This window comes from Eschrichtius robustus, chromosome 7 (assembly GCF_028021215.1).
Source record: "Eschrichtius robustus isolate mEscRob2 chromosome 7, mEscRob2.pri, whole genome shotgun sequence".
NCBI classification, from domain to species: domain Eukaryota; kingdom Metazoa; phylum Chordata; class Mammalia; order Artiodactyla; family Eschrichtiidae; genus Eschrichtius; species Eschrichtius robustus.
Genome location: NC_090830.1, coordinates 109,407,203 through 109,432,150, shown reverse-complemented (window position 1 = coordinate 109,432,150; position 24,948 = coordinate 109,407,203). Strand labels below are relative to the sequence as shown.

Below are 24,948 nucleotides of genomic sequence, written 5' to 3'. Positions count from 1 at the left end.
ACGTGGCCACACCCGGAAGCGCGCCCGCGGGATCCTGGCAGGCTGGCCGGTGTCTGGCTACTACGCGGTACGTGGGCGTCCCGCACTGTCCGAGGGCCTCGGTAGTCGGTGGGGCTTCCTCCGGGACCCCGCGCTGCCCTCCCGGAAGTGGGGGCGTCTCCACCTCCAGCCTCACCCACCCGGCGTGGGGCCGTAGGCCCGTCGCCTAACCTCTCGGAGCCAAAGTTACTGCAGCTACGAAGTGGGGCAGTAGTCACAAGCCGGGCCTTCTTCCCAGGGTATCTGTGAGGTTCGGGGGACTTGGGGGTGAAACTGCTGCATAAACTGTAAAGTGCAGGGCAAACTAGAAGGCTGCCATTCGGCGGGCGCGGCCTGCAGGTCCTCACTCCTGCGTCCTCCAGCCCATCAGGGGCAAGGACGAGGCTCTGAGGGAGTGGGCTGCTGGCAGGCAGGGGCGGCGGCCATAGGGGCAGTTTGCTGGGAGGATGGCGAATATGGGCGTGGGGGCGTTTCCCCAGGTTGCCCCGGCGCCATCTGGGGCTCCAGTGAGTCCTGCGTTCCCTCAGAGCAGAATAGAGAGAACAGGGAAATCAGAAAATAACACCGGTGAGGTTCTCTTTCCACCAACCTTGTGGAATAAAAGTAGAACCTAACGTCCACTAAAGAGCATTTCCATTTTTCTGGGAATATGGCGTTAAGGTCAGTCATGCCGGTGATGTAGTGAGTCTCATGTTGGGCAAGATGCTGAGCCCCTAACAGCCCTTTCTTGTCTCTTGTTTGTTTACAATGTTTGGTTTCCTAATTAAGCTAAAGCTTTATATTGTTCCTGCTTTTTATCATCAAAATATGAGTGATTCTGAAACCAGTTTAATTCACCTGTTATTTGAGGAGGGGAAGCTGGGAAGTAAGAATAACGAGCCCCCACCTCTGTGTAAGAAAGTTTGCTAGGGGTGTGACTGCACTAGAACCCTGGAGGGAGGTGGAGCCAGAGGCTGAGGCTCAGAGAGGTTTAAGTGTCTTGGCAAAGACAAAACAGAACCGGGTCTCCCCTGCCATTCATTGCATTACCCTAGGATACCTCCTCCCTTCCCCAGGACTGCTTTTCTGTCTCCCTGGGATGTGCTATGCTGTTTCCCAATAGTCACTCATAGCAGGCTTCCCGGGGCTGCTCAGGGTGGGTTTGCTGACCACACCATGGCTCAGAGTGACCCACGGGGAAGTGAGAGTGCTCAGAGGGAAACAGCAGGTGAGAATTAATGTTTGTGGACACCTGCTGTGGCCAAAGGACTGTGCTTGCCGGGTTCGTGTTCTCCATTGTGGGAGGGCAGGGGTGGGCAGAATGTGGGGCACTTGGACACCTCCTGGCCGAGGGGAGTATGTTCTGAGCAGAAGGCCTTAGAGCCAGAGAGAGACCTTTGACCACTCCGTCCTCCTCCAGCTTGTCCACTCCTGGGAACAGGCAGCAGCTGGAACGAGAGCCTCTGCTTGCCCTCATGACCTCCCTGTTTTAAGCAGGACCTGGGATGCTATGCTGCTCTCCATGAACTGGTCACCGAGTCTGTCTACCGCAGCCCTTTCTGAATCTTTGGCTGTCTGGAAGCTCCGCTGTGCTCCTTGCCAAGGTAGATGATCCTGCCTGAGATGGAGGCAGGCAGCAGCACCCACCCTGGGGCTACTTGGGCTCTGGGAGGTGGACAGGGTGAGGTAGGTAGTAGACTGAGCTCTCGCGGGCTGTGCAGAGTCATCTCGTCTCCATCCGCTAGCCCAGCTCTGCATCCTGATGTCACCTTTGCCTGTTCTGTCCTTCCTTCCTTGCATCCAGGAGGTCATCATGGCCTACCAAGTCTCTAAGCTACACCTCTTGAATCAGCCCCTTCCTCCCCTGGCCTCCACCAAGGAGTGGACCCACATTACCCCACACCAAGACAATAGCCTCCGTAACCTTGATCCCACCCATCCATGATCCACACCCTCACCAGCCTATGGGGGCTTCCTGCTGTTCACAGCCTCCATTCTACAGCCCACTGTTCTCCAGCCCATGCACTCCCTTCCCGTCAAGCCCACCTGCCCTCGTCCAGCAACCTTTCCTTCACACTCTGTTGCTCTCCCAGTCTCTGCCTAGTGTTTAGCAATTCCATGGGAATAGGATACATTCTTTGTTTTTCACGGTGCTGGAAACACCATCAAGCTAGGTTCTCTGAGTTAAAGTTGATAAACCAACTAGAGATTTGGGAGGAATTCGGTAAGTACCACTAAGCTGGTCACGTAGGGGATCCTGAAGAATGTTACTGAGTCTGAGACCTCGAGATGCCATGATCCTGTTGAGGAAACTGGGCATCCACCATGGAAGAGTTAGAACAGAGCTTCCTCATCATTATCACGTCCTAGCACGTGGGCAACGTGCTCATATCTGTGTGACATGCTGAGGTATAGGAGAAGGTTGGAAGCCCCTGACTGGAGCAAGCAGCTGGCCTGACAGCTCTGGCTTCACCAGGCGTGGTCAGGCTTCCCTAAGCGCTGAGCAGATCAGTGTCTTGCTGCGCCTCACAGGGCCAAGGCCCAGCATGGGAAGCTCTGGATTAAGAATCTACCAGTTGGTGAATATGAAAACACATTGTATATAGTCAAGCATTATAATGTGTGGCACAGAGGGTGCATGTGTGGGTGCTGGGGAAGGAGGTCCGGAAGGGCAGGAGATACTGGTGGAGGTGGCTGAGGAAGCAGCAGCTAAGCAGGAGTGAGAATGAGCCATGGCCAAGGTCACATAGCCTCTGTGTCCACCAGAGCAGGAGGAACTTGTGAATGAAACTCCTGTAATACTGAACCCGCTGCCTGTGGGCTTTGAAGCTCGTCCTCTGGAGCTATTTGCGACTTGAGGAGAAGCACATTTTTTCTGGACTTCCTGGAGGGAGGTGCACCAGCCGCCCTCCATTCCAGACCAGGCCCTGACTGCCTGCCCGCCTTGTACAGTTGACCCCGTGTTCAGATCAAGAGCTGGGTCCTTCCTTGCCTTTGGTCCCAGTAGGCTGGTGGTGGGTCTGATGCTGTGTTAGAGAGGCCAGATAACACAGGAAAGAGCCCCAGCCTTGGCATTAGACAGGCCTGGGTTTGGATCCCACTTCTGTCACTTAAAAATAGGAGTAACTGAAGATTCCTGCTTTGTCCAGTTGCTGTGAGGGTGCCGCAGAGTAACACCAGGAAGGCCTTCGTGGTGCCTGGCACACACTAAAGGCCAGTAGGTGTTTGCAGGATTATGATCCTGTTCATTACTCAGGCCGAGCCTATGGATGTGGGACTGGGAGGTGACCTTGACCTTGCTTCTCCCTGGCAGATGAAGTGCGTCTTGGTGGCCACAGAGGGCGCGGACGTCCTCTTCTACTGGGCGGACGAGGAGTTTCAAGAGAGTCTGCGGCTGAAGTTTGGGCAGTCGGAGAATGAGGGAGAAGGGGTGAGTGCAGGATAGGAGGGACGGATGGGAGGGAACAGCACAGAACTACCAGGAGGCAGGAGAGCCTGTCCACCCGTCCTGGCCCAGCCAGAGGGATGAACAAGGCATTGTGTGTGGTCCGGCGCCCCTCACAGCTGCGCATCCTTAGAGGTCAGCCCTTGATGCTCTCCAGGGCAGTGACCCGCCCCCACCCTATGAAGATATTTTCATTTCCTTCATGACTAATGATTTTGAGCATCTTCTCATGTGCTTATTTGCCATCTTTTTGTCTTCTTTAATGAAATGTCTGTTCAGATCTTTTGCCTAGTTTTCATTGGGTTGATTGTTTCTTATTATTCCTACTGAGTTTAGAGAGTTTCCTAGATATTATGGATATGTCCTTTTGTAGATCTATGTTGTGCAAATATTTTCTTTCAGTCTGTGTCTTGTCTTCGCATCTACTTCACAGTATCTTTCAAAAAGCAGAAGTTTTTAATTTTGATAACTCCATGTTGTCCATTTTTTGCTTTTATGGATCACACTTTTGGTGTCATATCTAAGAAATCTTTGCCCAACCCAAGATCACAAAGAGTTTTCCCCAAATATTCTTCTGGAAGTTTTATAGTTTTAGGTTTTATATTCGGTCTAATGATCCATTTTGAATTTTGGTATGTGGTGTAAAGTATAAAGTTTATTTTTTTGCATATGGATATCCATTTTAACGCTTTATATCACAACTCAGAGACAGTTGTCATTTTCACTTAGATAATTTCTGCTCTACATTCTAAAGGAGTCATTTATTTTGAAATTTTTTCCAGATTAATTTTGGATTAAAAACTTTTTTATCGGGGATGCAGTAGACAGTCCTTGCATTTCTGCAGCCACACAGACTGGTTGCCTCTCAGTGCCCTTCCTGCTCCAGTGAGCCTGGTCACCAGCCGGACCAACTCCACATCAGCAAGTCAGTTCACTCGACATCACTGATACTCTTTAGGAATGATACAACATATCAGAGATCATAGACATTTAAGCGGTTTTATTTAAGCTAAGAACAGATCTGTCTGTTAGGCTCTTTTATTTTTTAGCAGTCAATATGTATAATTTTTTAAATTAAGAATTTTAAAGTATTTTAGTTCTTAAACCACTATATCAACTTGGTCAATTTAAGAGGCAAACTATTTGATAGTGTTTCTCTTCCTCTTTATTAAAAACCTCATAAAGGAACAAACTCCTGACTTTTCAGTTCCTAAATGACTAAGGTAAAGAGAAAAAGTCTTCAAAGTTTTATTTTTCAAGTATCCAACACTTTTTTTTCCTGATCCTATAGATAATGTGAACTAATTGTAGAAAATTTGGGAAATAACAGAGAAATCGTTTTTAAATAACCCATAATACTACTACCCTGAGCTATTAGCTCTTCAGTATATTTTCTTTGGGTCTTTATCGTTTATAAATAGTTGGGATCATACCACACTTACGTTTTATTCCTGTTTTTTTTTTTCACTTGCCATTATAGGAAAAGCAGTATTCCATTTTGTTAAATATTCTCAAAAGCATAAATCTTAATGGAATCATTATATTCAGTATGTGAATAAATGTAGCATCATTTATTTAACCATTTCCCCAGTACTGGACATGTATATTGCTTTTAGTTTGCTATAGCTATTGCTGTAGGGAACATTTGTGCTTGAATTTTATCCCACATCTCATTATTTCCTTAGGATAAATTCCTAAAAGTAGAATCGTCGATTCAAAAGCCATTCAAAGATACTGTACCACTTTATAATTGCACCAAGTAATATAGGAGAATTCTCTTTACATTCTAGCTACACAAAGATTATAATTTCCCCCCAACCAAAAGAATTCTTGCTACACCTATATCCCTACAGAAAAAGCTACTGCTTTTAAAGTGAGTTGCTATTTACCATCTAGGTTTTTAAGTGACATTTCTATTAATATAATTGGTTCGTGATGGCTCAAGGAAATTGTCGTACATGAATAATTCAACCAACGTTTGCATATGTGAAGGGATATTCATTCAACAAATACTAATCCAGAATGGACTATTTACAGTGAACATAGCAACATGACCCTGCACTTGTGGGATTCAGAGTCTAAAGAAGATGAGCTAGATGACAAATAAACACCATGGGTTTATTTCACTGGGGTGTGGGATGGGCAGGCGTGTGGCCTGGGGGTCACCCCCGTGTGGCCTGGGGGTGGTCAGGAGAGGAGCTGCCTGAGCGGGGATCTGTCGCAGGTGACTGACAGCCTCCGCAGCAGTGGACATGGCGCTGGGCTCCTGAACGTTGAGTCTGTGGGAGGAAACGACACCCCTCGTGACGCGGACCCCCTCGTATTTTAAGTGCCGCACAGTACCCCTGGCTGCTTGCCTGTTCTTCTCAAGGCAAGGTCTTACTCAGCTCCTTGTGTACAAGTTAAAATTAGGACTCCGCTTTCTCCCTGTTTCAGCCAAGGCTCCTGAGATCAGCGTGGGGAAGGTCAGCTGTCTCTTCCTATCTTTACATTCCAGTGTTGAGAACTTGAGTTATTACCATTCCCCTGGCTTTATCCCATTTTTATTCCCAGACCTTCAGCAAATTTGTCCAGTTTCTTTTTGGTTTTGTCTGTTTGTTCTGTTTCTTATTTGGAGGTCAGAGAGAATGGATGAGTGAAGAGATTATAAAAGTAAAGGCATGCTTGTTACTGAAATAGGGAAAGTACAGAAAGATGTAAAAACTGGGGGGAGAGATCATTCCTGATCCTTCTCTTCAGAAGCAATAACTTTAATAGTGTTGAATTTCTCAATGGTTTTTCAATACTTTGTTTTTTTTATCATTTGAAAATACAGAGCATTCACAACCATTTTGTTAAACGTTACATTGTATCATAGGAATTTTCCATGTCACTGAAACACTCTAATATTTTAAGTGCTATATATTCGCCCATCATTCAGATGTACTGTTGTTTATTTAACTCTTCCTGGTACTGGACATTTACATTCTTTCCAGTTGCTTCTACTATAAATTATGCTGTAGGGAACATTTTTGCGCATGTATCTCTGCCTCATCTCTGATCATTGTCCTTAGGATACATACCCCAAAGGAAACTTAACTGCAGCAAAGAGCATGGACTTTGGTACACATACTGAACTTTCTTAGAGTTGGCCAGCTCTCTATTAAATGCCCCAAGCATTCCTCTGTGGAAATGTGGCCTAATTCCTTAACATTTCCTTCTAGAATCAGAGCCTGAGCAGCACAATTAGCTGCCTGACCCTTCCCAGCCTTCCTAACTACTCCCCAAGTGTCTCCCTGTCAGGACAGTGATGGCCTCCCAGGTGGGTCTAAAACTATGGAGCCCTTGATGTCAAGGCCTGGGTCTTGTCCATCCCTTTGTCCCAGGGTCTGGCACACTAAGCAGTATTATTCTCTATCCCCTCTTGCAGCTTCCCGCCCTGGAAGACCAGCTCAGCACCCTTCTGGCCCCAGTCATTATCTCCTCTATGACGATGCTGGAGAAGCTCTCAGACACATACACCTGCTTCTCGACGGAAAATGACAACTACCTGTACGTCCTTCACCTGGTGAGTGTGCGGCCCTGGGGCCCGTGTTCCTCTTCCCTCAGCTCCTTGGGCAGTCCACACGCCTCTTCCTCATCTTGAACCTGAGGCTCTTTTAGAAGGCAGAAGCTGCATCTTAACAAAATCCCCTGGGATCTGAGCCCCCCTCGCTGTCCCCAGCGATCAGGGGAGGTGAGGGGGTCCCCTGGGGCTGGCTGACATCCACTGACCGCCGTGCCCGCAGTTCGGAGAATGCCTGTTCATCGCCATCAATGGAGACCACACAGAGGGCGAGGGGGACCTGCGGCAGAAGCTGTGCGTGCTCAAGTACCTTTTCGAGGTGCACTTCGGGCTGGTCACCATGGACAGCCAGCTCATCCGAAAGGAGTGAGTCCCCTGGGTGCTGTGCTGAGCCCCTCTCAAGGCCAGGCGGTGTGCGCCCAGCCTCAGTGAAGCTGCCTGTCACACTCTGCCCCTGGCCTCTTCCTGGGTCTCTCTAGCTGGCTGTTGTCGTTTGTGTGTGTGTGAGAGAGGTTGAGAAGCGAGGCGATTTGCTCAGGCGCCCACCTCTTGGTTCCGTGCCCATCCCACTTGGCTCCACAGAGAGGGCAGAGCCCGACACGCCCCCTCTGTGCTGTGTGGGCTCCCGCAGGGGTTTGGTCATGTCACGTGAGCTTGCCTGGCTCTGACGGTGATGTCAGGCTGCTCCTTTGGTTGAAGCTGGGGACAGCCGGCTTTTTTATGGGTCTCCCCTGCTCTGCCCCCAGGCTGCGGCCCCCAGACCTGGAGCAGCGTGTGCAGGTGTGGGAGCACTTCCAGAGCCTGCTGTGGACCTACGGCCGCCTGCGGGAGCAGGAGCAGTGTTTCGCTGTGGAGGTGACTGCTGGGCGCGGGAGTCCTCGGGCCACAGGGGTGTCAGGTCAGAGGGGCCGGGCAGCTTTAAGACCATGTTTTGACGCCACCCTCCCCTCCATGAGTGAGGACACAGGCAGCCCCTCAAGCCCATGCATTTCAGAGGGCTGCTCTTTCTGGCCACACGGTGGGCTGGGCACTCTGATGGGCCTCCCTGTGTTAACACAGCTAGATTTTGGATAAAACGGACTTTTTAATGCAGTTTTTGGGCTCTCAGTAAATTATGGAAATCTCTGAAGATAGCCCCCTCAACTCTGATCACCCCCCAAATTATATTGAGCTGAAACTAGAGTGGAAAGTAGTGAAAAATAAGCAGCACTAAAGGCAAGATTGCCTGAGTACAGATGATGGTACAACACTACAACCAGAAAACTAAGCCTTAGGCCAACAGCGACAGGAGAGCTGAGCCTGCAACTCCTCCTTAAGCCCAGACCTGAGGAGTAAGGAGGTCGTCAGCAGCACCCCTTGCTCCTTGTATAGACAAACACAGATTCTCTCTAAATCGGTGATTCTCACACTCTGTGCATCAGAATCGTCTGGAGGACTTGTTAGATGTAGGTTTCTGGGCCTCACTTTTCTCATTCACTGTGGGGGTCAAGGGTGGGAGGCTCTACAGTGTGCATTTCTAACTAGTTCCCAGGTGATGCTGGTTATGCTGGTCTGGGAACTACATGTTGAAAGCCATTGATTTTGAGGACAGATTAAGAGCAAACAAATACGAGCTCACAGTTAACAGTTGGTTTCACAAGAGAATAAGCCACCATGAGTAGGAGTCAGGGAAATCAATCACCAGCAGATGTAGATCCCAAGGAGCTTGATACACTAGAATTTTTAGGTACAGAACATAAAATAACCAGGAAATATTTGAAGACATAAAAGCTAGGGAGAAACCCCATATAGATGTTTTAGAAGTGAAAACATAATTGTTAAAATAAAAACCTTAAGAGATGGGTTAAATAATAGATGAGACATAGCTAGAAAGAGAATTAGTGAACTGGAAAATAGATCTGAAGGAATTCATTTTCACACCCCACTCATTCACTCTTCCAGTAAACATACAGTACCTCCCATACGCTAAGAGGTGTGCCAGGCCCTGGGAATACAGAGATGAATAAAGTCTCTGCCCTTGAGGGGAAATCAGCCATTCATATGTACTAAAAACAGTAAAGTATACTGGGTGCTGCCAGGTTGGGTTTCTCAAAATCCATGATGGCACAAAGGTTGGCATGGTCAACTCCTTCTGAGGCATCAGCAAAAGGCTTTTTGTAGGAGGTGACCTAATGCAGTTAAGATAAAATCCACAGTCCTTACCAAGCCTATCAGGCCCTGTGTGATCCACCACTGCCTGTCTCACCCCAGCCTCATCTCATGCCTCTCTTGTCCTTACTCACCATGCACTGGCCACCCAGGACTTCTTCCCATTTCAGGGGCACTCTATGTTTAACTCTGTCCAGTGTGGTAGTCATTAGCTACCTGTCTCTGTTGAATATTTGAAGTATAGTTAGTCCAAATTGAGTTATGCTATACCTGTAAAATATACACTGGATATTGATGACTTAGGACAAAAAAGGAATGTCAAATGCAAAAAAAAAAAAAAAAAAAAGGTGGTACCAAAAAAAAAAAAAAATGTCAAATAGGATTAATTATCCCATTAATAATGCTTTTACACCTTATGTTGAAATGATAATATTTTAGATGTATTAGGTAAAATCAATTATTAAAATTAATTTCACTTATTTCTTTTTACTTTTTAATGTAGTTACTAGAAAATTTTAAATTACATGTAGGGGTTGCCTTCGTAATCAATTAGGCAGCACTGCTCCAAACTCTGTCTCCACCTCAAGGCCTTTGCATGTGCTCTTTCCTGGGCTTGTGGCATTCGCCCCCTCCCTCCTTCTCTGACGGGGTTTCTTGTTCTCTAGATATCAGTTTAAAGGTCACCTCCTCAGGGACATTTTCTTTGAACACCCTACCCACTTAGGTCTCTGCTTTTCTGCTCTAGTCCAATACTGTATATTTCCTACACAGCAGTTGTTAGCACTTATTTTATCTCTTTCTTTGCATATTGTCTGTCTCATCCACTAGAGTCTAGCGACCACACTAAGCCCCAGAAGGGCAGGCTCTGTGCTGGTCCGAGCCTCCCTGTTCCCAAGCATCTGGCACGTGGTGTGTGCTCACTGTGGCCTGAGTGAATGTAGTGCCAGCCTGGGGCTGGAGCGGGAGGGGCGGGGGTGATGTCACTTCCTCTCCCTGCCCACATGCCCAGGCTGTGGAGCGGCTGATCCACCCGCAGCTGTGTGAGCTGTGCATCGAGGTGCTGGAGCGGCACGTCGTCCAGGCCGTCAACTCCAGCCCTGGGCGGGCCGGCGAGGAGGCCCTACACGCCTTCCTGCTCGTGCACTCCAAGCTGCTGGCTTTCTACTCCAGGTGAGCCCAAGGGCCCCAGCATGGGGTGGCCCGGAGGCCCTGGGTCCCCTCACCTTCACCCTTTCTTATTCCCCCTACCTGAAAAGCACCACCTCCTGGGCCAGGGAAACCTTCCAGACCCATCTCTTCCAGGAAGCCTTCTTAGATTCTTCAGTTCTTCTCCCCCTCTCAGCTCACTTCCTTCTCTGAATTATTTCTTCCTGGAACACTGTCTCAGAATCTTCATTCAGGGTTTCCTGATATGCTGTTACTCGCCCCTGGTGGTTTTCCAGTGGTAATTTTTATTTTTCAACACAACCAAGTTTTATTTTTAAAATGGATGAGTTAACTAATTTTGTACATACCTTGTCTTTCTCCAGAAAGGATGGAGTCAGCTGGCACATTTGAGGGCAAGGAGCATGCTCCAGACTCCCTTAACTTACTTGCCCCTGTCTCCACTGCCACCTGTGGGCTGGGGGCAGCGGGCACATGCTGACCTGCTGCCTGTTCCCTCCGCAGCCACAGCGCCGGCTCCCTGCGCCCAGCCGACCTCCTCGCCCTCACCCTTCTTGTGCAGGACCTCTACCCCAGCAAGAGCACGGCGGAGGACAGCGACACCCAGGTCTCGGGGCAGCTCTCTGGGCAGCAGGAGGCCTTCAGGAAGGCGACTCGGAAAACCAGTCTGGAGAGTGCTGGGCAGGCTGCTGGGGAGACTGTGGTTTCCAAGTCACAGTCCTGGGCGTGTGGTTGGGCATGATTTTTTTCCAGCTGCTTTCAGATGTAACGGGAATTCTAGAATGCATGTAGCTTAGTGGGTTAAAAGTGCAGATTTTTGGAGTCCCCAAAATAGTCCCAACATAGTCCCAACTTTACCGCTTAGCTGTTTACTGTGCAAGTACTTAACCCCATCTGAACCTCGATTCCCTTATCTGTGCAATGGGACAACGGTGGCATCTACCTCTCAGGGTTGTCATGAGGAATAAAGGAGACAGTTTACCTAGAGCCCAGCAGTGCCTGGGGTGTAGCAAACACTCTCAGTAAGTGCTGGCAGTGGTTTGGGTGCCAATGTGTTGAACTTTCTGGAACTTCTAAAATTGAAACATCCCTGGAAAGTGAGGGCGCGCACCCAGGGCTGCACAGTGGAGTGCGCGCAGGGGCTGGTGGGCCCCCCCCCCGCCGAGGGCTGCGCTGTGAAGTGCAGGAGGCAGAGGAGCCAGGCAGGCAGCTCTAACTAGCATCCCCGGGCCTGTTGCAGCCTTCCCCACGGAGGCCCCTCCGCAGCCAAAGCATCCCCGTGCAGCAGGCCTGGAGCTCTTGTACTACAGACCCGACCAGGAGTTCTGCAGGGACTGTATGTGCTGTGTTCCGGGGAGGGGAGGGAGAGAGGTGGGCGGGGAGGGGAGGGGTTGGGGGGGGAGGGGAGGGGCGGGTCGGCCTCTCCCCAGAGAGCAGGAACCAGGGTCGAGCACCCTGGGAGAGCCTCTCTGAGCCCTCAGCCCAGCTGCCCCTTCTCCCTCCCAGGAGACAGACAGCCTCTCCCTCCCTGAGGAGTATTTCACACCAGCTCCTTCCCCCGGGGAGCAGAGTTCAGGTGAGACCTGGAGAGGAGGAGGGGCACGGGACAGGGACAGGGACGACGGGGAGGAGGCGGCAGCCCCGGGAGAATCTATCTTAGGGTTCAGTGGATCCCGACGCCCTGTAAGGGCCCAGGCACAGACACCCAAATTCCTAGAGCCCAGGACACTGTCTGCAGCAAACCCTTTGTGTACCCTCCGGGCTCCAGCCGGAATTCAAGGACTGTTAAGGCCACTCAAATGATCCCTAAAATTTTTTATGACAAGTTGATTTCATTTAAAAATTCATCCCTCATATATGTGCTCTCTGCCTTCTCTTTCTTTTTTGTAATTAATAAGTAATCAAATAAGTAATAATCATTTTATTTCTAGTACAGTGATTTAAAATATAAATATTCAGTCTATATGGTTTATAGCTTACCTGTTTTTCCAAAGTATGTGGGTAAACAATAAAAAGAAACGAAAAATATTGGAAGTATTATTAACAAAACAAAAAAGGAGCCTGGGACCCCTGAGACCATGTGCCAATTCATCCCTGCTTGTCCATTTCTCTGCGGCCAGGGTCATAACTGTCCTCGGTTCTCTAAGCTCCCCACGAGCCCAAAACACGTCAGAAAGCACTGTTTTGGGGGTAATGGCTGAAGTTCCATTTTCTTCTCACTGCTCCCTTCCCTCATTCCTCCTCCTGGCCCCTTTCTCTCAGTAGTTTGTTTGTTCATGCCTCAAAGCTGTAAATAATGCCTGTTCCACAGTGCACGGAACTCGCTGCTTACAAATGGGTGGAGTTGCATTCATCCATTCGTAAGTCAGATGTTTGAAGCACAGACACATGCTTCCCCAGAGAAACATGATGATAAATGATAGTTATTTGTAATGAAATATACGAGAGAGCGCTATTACAAGCCTACAATATTTCAAATATGCGGTCGGTTCAGCTGGTTTTTGTGAGCTGACCTAGGAAAGGAAATCTAGTTCAGTTCCCAGCACATAGTAGATACTCAGTTAAAGTTTGCTGATTGACTAAATAAATGGGGAACTGTAGACAGTGTGTGCTGCCTCCCAGTGAAGAGGCACTGTTATAGCCAGGGAGGGGCCTGAAGGGTTAGAGAGGGCAGAAACAAGGAGGGGATTGGGGACCGAGGAGGGGGTTCAGGGACACCCCACCACCACTGCCAGGTACACGTGCAGGAGCTCCCCCCGCAGCCCACTGGGGCGGCAGGGAGCCTCTCTTCCCCGGCCCAGGCTGCTCTAGCTCTGGTACCTCCAAGCTAGCCCTGCACTCGCCAGCTTGGGATAGGATGAGAAGGGGAAGTCTCTCCAGCTCACACTAACGTGCTGTGAGCTGCTGATGGAATGGGGCCATCTCTGCTCCATCCTCCCCTGCTGACAGGCTGTTGGGCCAGTATTTACATTTTGCCATTATTTATGTCGTTATTACCTATGGCCTGCAGGTAGCACAGTCTGGCTGGATGGGGGTACCCCTCCCACTGATGCTCCCCATGTCCAGGTGAGTCTCTCCTGGGGGGCTCGGGGGGTGGGGGGGGGTTGGCCGGGGCACCAGCTGATCTGAGATGCTGCAGTGAGCACTGGGGACTCGGAGGGCTTCTCCTGGGGTGACTCTCCAGCCACGCTGGCCTTCCTCGTGCCCTCTCGCGGCTGGCCGGCCAGTGCAGGGGCGGGGGGAGTGGTGGATGAGGGTGACCGCCTCCCTCCTTCTCCTCCTCCCCCTCCCCCAGACACCTGGGCTCCACTCCTGAGAAATCCCCACCCTCACTGTTCTTGGGAGTGAAAGTCCAACTTAATTGTTAATGTTCTCTAAAATGAGAAAGTAAATATGTTCATTGTAGAAAAATTGGGAAACACAAAAGTAAAATATGGAAAAGGAAAAAACTCACTTTCAAATCCCAGCCCCAGATGTTAGCTACTATTAAGCTTTCGGAGTGTTTCCTTCTAGTCTTTCCTGTGACTTTATATGTGCGTTGACACATACACACACGACATATATATTTTTTCTTTTACCAAATCTGAATCCTGATGTACGTCATTATTCTTTTTTTTTTCTTTTTTTGAGCATTTTCCCATTAACTAGGCACTCCTCGGCCGTGTGGTTTTTAACAAGACTGTTCAGAGTGCATTGCATGCGTATGTTATTATTTATTTAGCAAATTCCTGGAAGAACCAGTGTGTTGTATGGAGTCTCCTGCTGTTATCGTAAGACTGCAGTGACTTCCTTATAGAGAAGTTTCTGTGGCATCCCTAGTGATTTCCTTAATTCTCTGCTTTTGCCCGTAAAGACTTTCTAACTCAGAGCCCTCGTAAGGCTGGAGTCTTGCTTGTTTAGCCCTGTTATGCCTCACTTGCCCCCCTGGAATGACTGTCAGGATGTCCTAAAGGTGGTGAAATGACAGGTGTTAATCAGCTTTAAATGCTTCGTGTACATAAAGCTGTAGAGGAGCCTCCTCCCCTTCATGCCACCCCACCCTGGCTGCTTTTCCCACCTTTCCTGTCCCTTCTTACCACCCGCCACCCCTGTGTGGCATCCAGTCCTGACTCCCGGCAGAAGGGCCCCGAAGATGTTGAGAGAGAGAGGGGCAGCAGGACGGGAGCTGCCAGGGCAACCGCAGCAGAGCGCAGGGATTTAGGAACTGGGATTTCTTGGGGCTAGAAAAGTTTATGCCTCGTGGTTCACAGGGAGGACGGCAAGTGGGCAGCCGTGGGTGGACCCGACGTGGGGAGGAGGCCAGACGGCTGCCCACCCCTTCCCGCTGACAGCTCCTCTTCCTCCACAGATGGCTGAGGACACCCTCCAGACGCTGGTCCCTCGCTCCCCAGGACCCTCCAGCCCCAGAAGGATTTTCCTGGATGCCACCGTGAAAGAGAACTACTGCCCCATGGTGCCCCACACCATGTACTGCCTGCCCCTGTGGCCAGGCATCAACATGGTACTCCTGACCAAGGTACGAGCGCTCCTGCCTGCCCTGGCAACGCCCTAGCCTAGATGCCCACCCCACAGCTGCCCCTGTCTGCCCTGCCCTGCTCTTCTTCCCTTAGAGCCCCAGTACGGCCCTGGCCCTGGCCCTGTACCAGCTGCTGGATGGGTTTTCTCTACTGGAGAAGAAGCTGAAGGAGGGGCAGGAGGCCGGGAGTGCCCTGCGGTCCCACCCCCTCATGGGGGACCTACGCCAGAGGATGGACAAGTTTGTCAAGAATCGAGGTGGGCAAGAGCTTCAGGTGAGATGCAAGCCCTGGGCACCCCACCTTAGGGAGAGGGGGCAGGGCCCATTCTGTCCACACCAGGTGAGGGGCCCAGGCTCTGGGCCCTGCCCCACCCCACCGTGGGCTTGTGGTCCTTGTTTCCCCCATTAGGAAACAGGAACAGAAACTTAACAGCAGTGGCACTTGATATTTCCAAAACGTTCCTGTGTGACGAGTTATAGCTCCCATTTTTCAGATGAGGAAACCCGGGCTCAGATAGATGGTGATTTGGCCAAAGTTACTGGAGTGGTGAGCAGTGGAGCCAGAGCCCAGCTCGAGGGCTCAGTGACGGCCAGCGGTCTGCCCGCCACACCCCTCACCACCTGGCTGGTCTCAGACGTGCCGGACACAGGGAGGCCGCTGCACCCGCAGGGGGCGTAGAACCCAGGTTGGGAGGTGAGGCCAAGACCCTGGGACAGTGTGCGAGCAGAGCAGGAAACGGGGCACAGCCCAGGCCGGAGCCTGGGGGGTAGCTCTCAAGGGTAGAACACTGGGCTGAGATCTGAGGCCGCTCGTGTAGCTGGCAGGGCTCGAGGAACTGAGATTCGTTGTGCACGGAGTTTGCACTGGTCTGAAAACGAGCAGAGGGATTAGAAGAGGCAGAACAGCCAACTGAAGCCCAGACGCAAACTACCCGTCAGTCCGCAGCGCTCAGCATCTCTCCGTGCCCAGCGCACTCCAGTGAGCGCGTGTTAGGATGCAAAGCTCCCCTGAGGGGGGTCAGCACCCCAGCTCTTGCCTGCGTCCGCCCCTCCCTTGAGGCGCCTGCCTGTCACTCTGACAGCGTTGGTTTACGGTGTCTGCCAGCGAGGCAGTGAGCCCAGTACTTGGCACACAGAAACTGCTCTTTAAATAAATGCCTGCTAAATGAGTCGACTGGTGGACAGCGGGGTGCAGGGTGCTGCAGGACCTGCCAGAGACCTAGCTTGGCTGTGGATGGCAGGTGTGTGCTGGGCCTAAATAAGCCATGGAGGCAGGGGGCCTTTTGGAGCCTTTCAGAGCCCAATATAGGGTGTCCCCTGAACCTCGCTGTGGGAATGTTGTCAGGAAGCTGACTGTCACCTGTCCTCCTTACAGAGCACCTGGCTGGAGTTCAAGACCAAGGCCTTCTCCAGAAGTGAGCCCGGATCATCCTGGGAGTGAGTGGTGGGCTCTGAGGTCAAGGGAGGGAGTCGTTTGGACAGAGGAGCAAGTTTCCTCCAGGCCCAGAGGGAGAGGTTGCTCAGGAAGGCGCTTCTGAGGGCAGAGGGGGTCCTGGGAGGGCGGGTCCAGCCCACGGATGCCGAGGGGAGGCTGGGAGCAGAGAGGACAGAGGTTGAGGAGCAGGGCCTGAGGAGCAGGGCCTGAGGACCCGACACGACCAGCAGAGGCCCGGCTTCAGCACGGACTCAGTGTGTGACCTCGGGCGAGTCACTGCCCCTCGTTTCTCCATGAAATAAACCATGAGGTTGGGTGAGATTCTAAGTGCTCAGAGCACACGTTGGGGGGGAACTGGGAAGCTGCCTCCTGGGAGAAACTGGGAAGCTGCCTCCTGGCTCCGTGAGGGCCGGGGTGTGGGGCGTCAGCTGTGCTGTACATCAGTCCAGCAGGAGGGTGGTCACAGGGGATGGGCTACCGTCCTGGGCGTGCCCTCCTAGGGCCCTTCCGGCTGTGACATCTCGCCTCTCTGTGCGCAGGCTGCTCCAGGCATGCGGGAGGGTGAAGAGGCAGCTTTGCGCCATCTACCGGCTCAGCTTCCTGACCACGGCTCCGGGCCGGGGAGGCCCCTACCTGCCCCAGCACCTGCAGGACCAGGTCCAGACGCTCATGCAGTAAGTGTGGGTGTGGCCCCTCGGTGGCCAGGGCAGGAGCTAGGGCGCACCCGGCCCCAGCCCTGTTCCCCCTGCTTCCTCGGCAGAGAAAAGCTGGCAGACTGGAAGGACTTCCTGTTGGTGAAGAGCCGGAGGAATGTCACCATGGTGTCATATCCTGGTGCCTGGCCCTGAGCAGACCCAGGAAGGCCCTTCGGGACTACTTGCCTCCTCCACCCACTCACTTGAAGGACTGCGGCTTTGGGGAGAAAGAGCAGATATTTCACCACCTCAGCTTCCTTTCTCTGAAGCAAAATGATAGGAGGTAGTGTCCCAGGGGCCTTGTCTGTAGGAACGCTCCACAGCTGGAATTTCAGAAATTCCTGCTCTCCCACGGTTACTTCTGAGAGCCCTGGGGATCGTTTATGTCAGTGTTGTCCAGCCAGCTAAGTGGCAGTGGGTCTCCCACGAGGGGCAGGGGCCTGGGGTTGGGTAGGTTTGAGGGGCCACGTCCTCCTTCTTAGAGGTCACAGTACACAGTGGCACGTGAAGGCTCTGAGAAGGCCTGCAGTAAATGTGTTTATTTGTCCCCATTTAAAAAGCCACCTCCAAGACTTACCCTTTTATTACAGAACTAGTTTTACCAAATACTGATTTTCCCTGGAACTTTATATGAAACAGCTTTTTCTGTATTAAAATCTCTAAAGGGTGTGGCCTCCTGTCTCCGGAGACTTCGGTCTTTAGTGCGCAGGTGAGAAGGCCTTGCTAGCCTCCAGCCACTGCCCTTCCTCTCAGGTGGGAACCTTCCAGCCTCTGGAGATGAAGCGTAGAGGTGAACAGGATCACGGCGAGGCGTGTGGGTGGGCGGCCAGCTAGCCTCCCTCTTTAGCTCTATAGCTCTGCTCTCATACCAGCCGCAGCGTGTGGATCATTTAAACTCATCCTGGGTGAAGATGGTAAAACATGAACATACCGTGTTCCTGTTGGGACCAGAACTCCCTGCATTAAATGTGCCAGAGCCAAGGATCCGTTGTACCTGCGTCTTAGACCTTCTCGGTGTTGGGGGTTCGACAGTAAAGAGAGACCTGAGAAAGAGGGGGATCCTGGGGGTGGGGGGCGGGCCTCGCTGGAAGCCTAGGTCGAGGACAGAGGAGCTCCTTCCCTGGTTCTGGCTTAACGAACACCTTAACTCAGACCCTCACCTACCTGGAAGACTTCCCGGGCCTGGTGCATTTCATCTACGTGGACCGCACCACCGGCCAGATGGTGGCCCCTTCCCTCAGCAGCACTGAAAGGATGTCATCGGAGCTGGGCAGGGGGCCCCTGGCCACCTTCGTCAGAACCAAGGTAACCTGGCCTGGCCCGGGCCCTCACGCATCAGACGGGGCGTGCTGACCCCTGCCCAGAGGACTAGCCCCGCCCTCGGGCTCCCGGGGGGCTCTGAGCACCCCTGCCAGAACCCTTTACGGCACTCCTCCTGGTGTCTGCACCCAGCTCTTTAGGCTCCTAAGGACAGTGCCCACCTTCGTCACCCCGGGATGCCGGTCGGCACTCAGGGCCGCCTTCCCGGGTGTGTCAGTGTGCCTGGAGAAGCAGAGTCTGGGCAGCGAGTTCAGGGGAGGAAATAACCAGGGCCTAACTCAGTGTCTGGCATAAATAAGTGCCTGATAAGTGTTGGCTGAGTTCACTAAAACAGAAAGAAGACACACGGGTTAATCAGCTTGAGTATCAGAATGTAAAACTAGGTGGTTTCTACGAAGAAAACGGTCTCCAGGGGTCCTCTTCTTTGATTCATCTTCATAGCAAACTAGTATTTTTGGTGGGGAGAACGGAGGACCTCTGCCACTTTCTAAAAAACTATACATTTTTATATACATTGTGTATCCAAATAAGGTGTATCATAATGGTTAAAACAAGATCCTGAAAAAAGGCCCGTTGGAGACCCAGCTCTGCCCCTCACTAGCTGTGTGGCCTGGGGTATTACGAAGTCTAAGTTTCAGTTTTCTCATCTGTAAAAGAGGATAGTAACACTTGTGACATCATAGAATTGCTGCAGAGATTACAAATGTATGAGGTGATGCATGTAAAATACTCAACACAGCATGTGGCACAGAATGTAGCTGGAGGTGGTTGAGCATTTCCTGGTATCACCCATACCGGCATCTTCATCTCTTCTGGAGATAATTGGGGTTATCTTGGTACATTTCTTTTCATTGTTTTTCTGTGCAGTTTGTTATAGTTGAGATCATTCTGTGTAAGCAGTGTGTTTACCACATTTTCACTTCACTTTATATCTGGTGCATTTCCTCATGTCATTAATTCTTTATCAACGTGATTATCATCAGCTCCACAATAGTCCATCATGTGAACGTAACATCATGTACTTAGCCGTTTCTCCAGTGTTGAACATTTAGATTGTTCCCAGGCTCTTGCGGTTGTAAATAATTCTGCAGCACATACCTCTGGGCATACATCCTTGTCCTCATCTCTGATTATTTTCTCAATATGGAATCCCAGAAATGGACTTAACAAAGTCAAACGGAAGGAATGTTTTTAAGGTTATTGATACATGTTGTCGAATTGCTTTCCTGTAAAACAGAGCAAACCCATGTATTTGTTTGCAGATTTCATTAGACATTGCATTGTGGTCAGGTTTGAGGTAGCTTCTGTATGCCTGCCACTAAGCTTTTTTAAGCTCTTTGGTGAGAGCGCAGCAGGCCTTTCCAGGCCCTGGGAGGTGGGGGAGCAGAGCCTCCCCTGCTGCCAGCTTCCCTAGGGCAGTTCACAGGCAGCGTCAGAAGTCTTTGAATTAGGCAGGAGAGTCTCACAGAGGGGATCTGAGGCACGTTGTCCCTCAGTCACCGTGTTCCCGTCGGTGCCCTTGGTGAGCCCTCGTTCAGACTTCGCCCCGGAACAGAGGACGTTCCTGGACCAGGGCACTCTGTGCGTTCAAACACTTTTCCAGCAACTTTCTGGCATAGAGCCTGTGCCAGAGATCCTCAGTCCTGAGGGGCCCAGGTGAGTGGCTGGCCCTCGACAGCAGGAGGGTTCCAGGTGGCCAACCCCTCATCTTCTCAAGTCCCTGGCTCTGTTCTGGCCTGAAAGATGAATCTACTCTTTATGGCTTGTGTGTATAGTCAAGGTACATAAAGTGTTTATACGTATATTTTGTCGTCGCAGTAACTGGAGGGGTGGGTAGTCCATCCATGCATCCATCCCTCATCCATTTATTATTAAGCTCCTGCTTTGAACCAAGGCTGGGCCTGGGCACTAAGGAAGAAGATGAGCAGGAGAGGCCCCTGGACTTCCAGGAGCTCCTCCTCTGAGTGCTTTTCTCCTCTCGGGATTTGAGAGCCTGAGCCCAGCCCCTGCCGTGGGGAGAGGGCCGCCCCACAGGCTGCAGAGATGAGCCCTCTCTCCTCTCCCCAGGTCTGGTCTCTGATCCAGCTGGCGCGCAGATACCTGCAGAAGGGCTACACCACGCTGCTGTCCCGCGAGGGGGACTTCTACTGCTCCTACTTCCTTTGGTTCGAGAACGAGATGGTGGGTGTGGCCAGCCCGGGGCAGGGCAGTCCTGAAATGCTTTCTTTCCCTGTGACTCTTGGATCCCTTTCTTCTGGATTCTGTTCAGTCTGTGTCTCCAGCTCTCCTTGTGCCTGGTGGAGCTGACAGCTAAGCCCAGCTGGTTGGCACCCAGAACTCAGGTCCCATTTGTGCTCAGGCCCCTCCACCCCAGTCTCTGAAAAACTCATGCCATTGATCAAGGCAGCATCCCGGTGACATGTGAACAGACGTGCGCCCCGCGTGAGCCAGGCCGCTCAGCCTGCACTTCCTCAGTGGTGCTTCAGTGTCATCAGCTGCACTTACAGAGCCCGGCTCCCTGTTGCCATTGTAGAGGCTGATAAACCAAAGCTCAGAGCAGTTAACCAACCTGCCCAGGGCAAAGCTAGCAGGAAGGCTCAGATCTCTTGCGTCCGGCCGTGTTGGCCAAACCTCGCTGTTGCTGCAGTATGAGCGCAGGTCACGGGAGTTTATTATCTATGTCCTCCCACCCCCTCTCGCTGTTGCTCTGTCTCGCTGTCTCGCTCTGTGTCTCCCCTCTTTCCTCTGCTTTCGTTTCCTTTTTCTCTTTTTGTTTCCTCCTCACTTGTCACCCTTGGCCATCATTCCAGCTCTCTGAGGGCCATTGCTTCTCCGTCCCACATTCCCTTGGACCGCTGTCCTGTCCTCTCCCCTGCTCGTGCCCTGCCCTCTCTCTGCCCCTGTCAGCGAGCCCTCCTTCCCCCCTTCCTGGACGGCGCAGTGCAGCCGTCAGGGTCACTCACTGTGTTCTCACAGCCTCACATCCGCACAGCCCGTGTGATGGTCGGGGCAGGTGTCATTTTGCAGATGGAGACACTGACGCCCTGAGATCAGACACCATGGCCAGGGCCACCGAGGTCCTAGGTGATGATGTCAGAACCCAGGCTCGGCTCTCCTGACCTGCAGGCTCCCATCTTTGCCCTGTGCCCGCCTCAGAAGCGCCCAGGATGTGGGCGGGACCATCACCTTAGCTTCTAGGGAGGGACAGGGCTCCGTGTGTGTGTGGTTAGCCCCACAGGGCAGTAGGCTGTGGTGCGGAGAGACCCAGGTGTGAAGTCTGGCTGCACCTGGGCCGCCACCAAGTCCTCCTCCTCCCCTGCGGGGCGGGCCCGCGAGCCCGGTGAGCAGAGCGCCACAGGAGCCCCGTGAGGGCGCCTGGCACACAGTGGGAGCCCAACAGAGCTTGAGTCCCTTCCCTGCTGTGTCCTACCCTGGGAATACCCGTTGCTTTCAGAGAGAGACTTGGCCTTTGGTAACGCTTTGTTCTTCATGACACGTCCCTGGGTCGTCCTCCCTCACGTGTGCCTGTCGCTGACCCAGGTCCACTGGTTGATGGGAATGAGAGCTACCAGGTGCTGGGCACGATGCTCGGAACTTTATATCCATGTCTAATGTTCTTTGGGAGTTTATTCTTATTCCCGCTTCACAGGTGAGAAGACAAGGTAAAAAGAGGCCAGTGCATTCTCCCAGCACCACGCACACGCCAAGCAGGGCTGAGCCCGGCCTCAGACCGAGTGTGTCTGACTCAAGCCCACGCTCTTCCCCCCGCACCCACCGCATCCCCACTCAAGACGCCCTGCCTCCTTCCCCAGGGGTACAAACTCCAGATCATCGAGGTGCCTGTCCTGTCCGATGACTCGGCTCCCGTCGGCATGCTGGGAGGAGACTACTACAGGTGACGCCGATCCAGAGGGCCCTGGGCACAGAGGGGAACAGATGATGGGCGATCAGTGCCAGTCCCCACAGAGGGTGCAGCCCGTCCTTCAGGAACGTCCCCCTGAGCCTGTGCCGCCTTGTTAGAAGCTCCTCACAGCCAGGCATTCAGTGAGAGGAAGAGAGTGGGGCGCTCGTTGGGGTTCTTGCCCTTCTTCCTGCTGGCACATCAAGGCAGCATTTGCAGGCATCTCTTCTGGGCTCCTGAAGACCTTCCCTGCCGGCACTGTGTGCCCCATAGATGGGGCCCTGCCATCTAGTGGACCCCACTCCAGGATCAGGAACCCAGGGGGTTGGGCCGTGGCGGGCTGGGGCTGAGCCTTGTAAGGTTGGGTCAGCGAGGGGCAGGGAAGGCCCCTCTGGCCCGGTGCCGGGGCCTGGTGAGGTGACCTTATACCTGTGCAGTGCCGGGAAGGCCCCTGGCCTGGCTCCCTCCTGAATCCTGTCCTCCTTCCCCCTCCCTCCCCCAGGAAGCTCCTGCGCTACTACAGCAAGAGCCACCCGGCTGAGGCTGTCAGGTGCCATGAGCTGCTGACCCTCCACCTGTCGGTCATCCCCACGGACGTGCTGGTACAGCAGGCCGGTGAGCTGGCCCGGCGCCTGGGCGAGGCCTCCCGTGTCCCCCTGCTCTAGGCCAGGGTGGGCTGCCCCCGTGCATCTGCCCGTGCACCCAGTTCTCCAGGCCCACCTGGCTTGCAGACATCCCCATGGTGAGAGCCTCCTCCTGTGCACGGCAGCCTCCCGAGGATGGCACAGTCCCCAGGGCAGCCCCAGAGCTTCTTAAAGAAACTCCACTTAGACCAGCCTCCATTCCGGGTAACGAGCAAACCCCCAAATCCTTCCCTCTGAAGGGAGAGGAGGGCCAGAGGGTTTCTTTCGTCTCTTTAGAACAGCAGTGGCTGTGAGCTTAGACCCGGGGCAGCCCCTCTTTCGGAGCTGCCTCTCGGTTTACCCCTAGGAGACAGAGGAAGTCCCCACTGCCTGTGGGTGTCTGCTGTTCTCAGAATAGAGAAAGCTTCCCAGGAAGCCGTTTCCCTCCCCAGGTGAAAGGGGCTCTCCTGGCCGGGTTGAACTCCAGCTCTGCCACGCCCCCTCTGCGGCTCTGGGCAGGTTTCCCCACCTCTCAGCCTGTCTCCCCACATTCAGCGTGGCGGCACCCGTCTCTCAGGGTGGTCGTGGGGCTGCCGGCTGTGCGGCAGTCAGTCAATAAATGCTGGTTATGGTTATCGTGACTGTTCAAGCCCCTGGCCCTTCTCGGTGGCCTCTTTGTGCCCTTCTTGGTTCTTGACTCTTGCCCCAGCCTTGCCCCAGAGATTCGTGTCACTCGGTCCAGTGGATCCCAGGCTTTAAGGTTTTTCAAAGCTTCTCTGGGGGTCCTGGTGTGCCCTGGATTGAGAGCACTGCCCCAGGGGTACAGCCCTTCCTCTAGCCTGAAAGTCCCCCCAAAACGGACACAAGGACAAGAGGCCGTCAGAGCCAGGGACTTGGGAGCGTCCACCGCTCTGGGGCCGAGAGGCCACAGCTGGGACACAGGGAAGTGAGGAGGCAGAGGCACAGGGCGCAGCGAGGCGGTGGGTGCGCGTGTGACGCCAGGCAGCGGCCAGGCCTTCCGTGCCTTCAGTCTCGAGCTGAAATTCATGAGAGCAGTCTGATCTTTCCTGTTGAGTGAACAGCTTGCCGGGACGGAGGTACCGAAGGAGCTAGAACAACACCGCGGGCTAAAGTCCGCAGAAGGTGGTGGTGAGGGACAGAGTCACGAGGTGACTGGGACTGCCTTGCTCCTTAATATCATGACTTTCTGGACAGGAATTATGACATGATCGTGGAAAGTACGGAGGAGCAGAAGGGGAAGACTAAGTGTACAAGCCCACTGCTGTTTAGGATCCTCACTCCTGTCACCTAATGTTTTCCCTTCGCTTTTAGCAGCTGCATGATGTGACATGTCTAGTTTAACCAGTCCCCCTCGTTTTTCAATATTATAAATAACACTGGAGGGAAGATGCTGACTCAGATTTTAGCAGAGACACACACGGTGTAAACTTTACGTGGCGTGTGGAGGGGTGTCTGAGTCGAGAGTAGAAGTGTCCCCAGAAGTCCCTCTTACCTAGAAGCAACATACTCTCCTAATTTTGAGATGTACTTCTAATAATGGGTTTCTAGATGTCAGAGCAGTACAGAAACTCCCAACCCCTAGGGTGCTTTTTCCTATAAGAGGAATGTCCTAACCAATGGGCAGGGAGCAAAAGGGGCTCCTAATTCAGGACAGGCCAAAGGATAGTAAGCACTAAACCAAAGATATTTACAGGTGCGGTCTTTAATCCTTGAGGATTCTTGGAAAATGGGAAAGGTACCAAAACACAGAAGAGAAATGGTCAGGCCTTCAAAAGAAACAGGCGAACCCCCAAAATCACGAGGACTGAACTGGCCCCCAGACCTTTCCAGCTGTGCGCCAGCCTGTGAAGTGGATGGCGTTTAAGCATTTGGGCAAGGACGTGTGGCTCTCTGGGGGCCCCAAGGGCAGATGCCCCCCCCCCCCAACGCAGTGTTGCTGAGGCCCCGGTGTCGACAGTGCTGAGGGCCCGCCCCAGAGGCCTTCAGGCAGCGGGTCCCTGAGCCTGCTGTGGACATAGAGCAGTTACCCCCCTACAAGCTGGAGGGACGGGAAGCTGGAGCAGAGTCTGACCCAAGTTCCTCTCTTTACTTGGATTCCCACCCGCAGCTCATCCCGGA

The 24,948-nt window shown here is 52.6% G+C and overlaps 1 protein-coding gene across 4 annotated transcripts; it reads left to right on the top strand.

The window, feature by feature from the left end:
• On the top strand, positions 1 to 23,444 carry HPS1 (HPS1 biogenesis of lysosomal organelles complex 3 subunit 1). 4 transcript variants are annotated; one of them, XM_068548328.1, is made up of 20 exons: positions 1 to 67; positions 1,516 to 1,622; positions 3,332 to 3,448; positions 6,873 to 7,010; positions 7,231 to 7,373; positions 7,754 to 7,862; positions 10,165 to 10,325; positions 10,824 to 10,926; positions 11,560 to 11,655; positions 11,826 to 11,895; positions 13,330 to 13,385; positions 14,668 to 14,835; positions 14,930 to 15,109; positions 16,211 to 16,272; positions 16,810 to 16,944; positions 17,031 to 17,096; positions 18,126 to 18,270; positions 20,353 to 20,466; positions 22,098 to 22,180; positions 22,689 to 23,444. In XM_068548328.1, exons 3-20 carry the CDS (start codon positions 3,332 to 3,334, stop codon positions 22,849 to 22,851), a joined length of 2,109 nt encoding a protein of 702 aa, XP_068404429.1. In that variant the 5' UTR covers positions 1 to 67; positions 1,516 to 1,622; the 3' UTR covers positions 22,852 to 23,444. The 4 variants fall into 4 exon arrangements, with proteins under 4 accessions (XP_068404429.1, XP_068404431.1, XP_068404432.1 ...); XM_068548329.1 differs by lacking the exon at positions 1 to 67 and adding an exon at positions 77 to 278; XM_068548330.1 differs by lacking the exon at positions 3,332 to 3,448.
• The last annotated feature ends 1,504 nt before the right edge of the window (positions 23,445 to 24,948 follow it).

What these genes read in the sequence shown, in the direction of transcription:
- HPS1 (XM_068548328.1), top strand. Translation starts at nt 3,332, where the DNA reads ATGAAGTGCGTCTTGGTGGCCACAGAGGGCGCGGACGTCCTCTTCTAC. An exon ending in CTGCTGGCTTTCTACTCCAG is followed by an intron (nt 10,326 to 10,823) that starts GTGAGCCCAAGG and finishes TTCCCTCCGCAG; the next exon opens with CCACAGCGCCGGCTCCCTGC. An exon ending in CAGGTCCAGACGCTCATGCA is followed by an intron (nt 16,945 to 17,030) that starts GTAAGTGTGGGT and finishes CTTCCTCGGCAG; the next exon opens with AGAAAAGCTGGCAGACTGGA.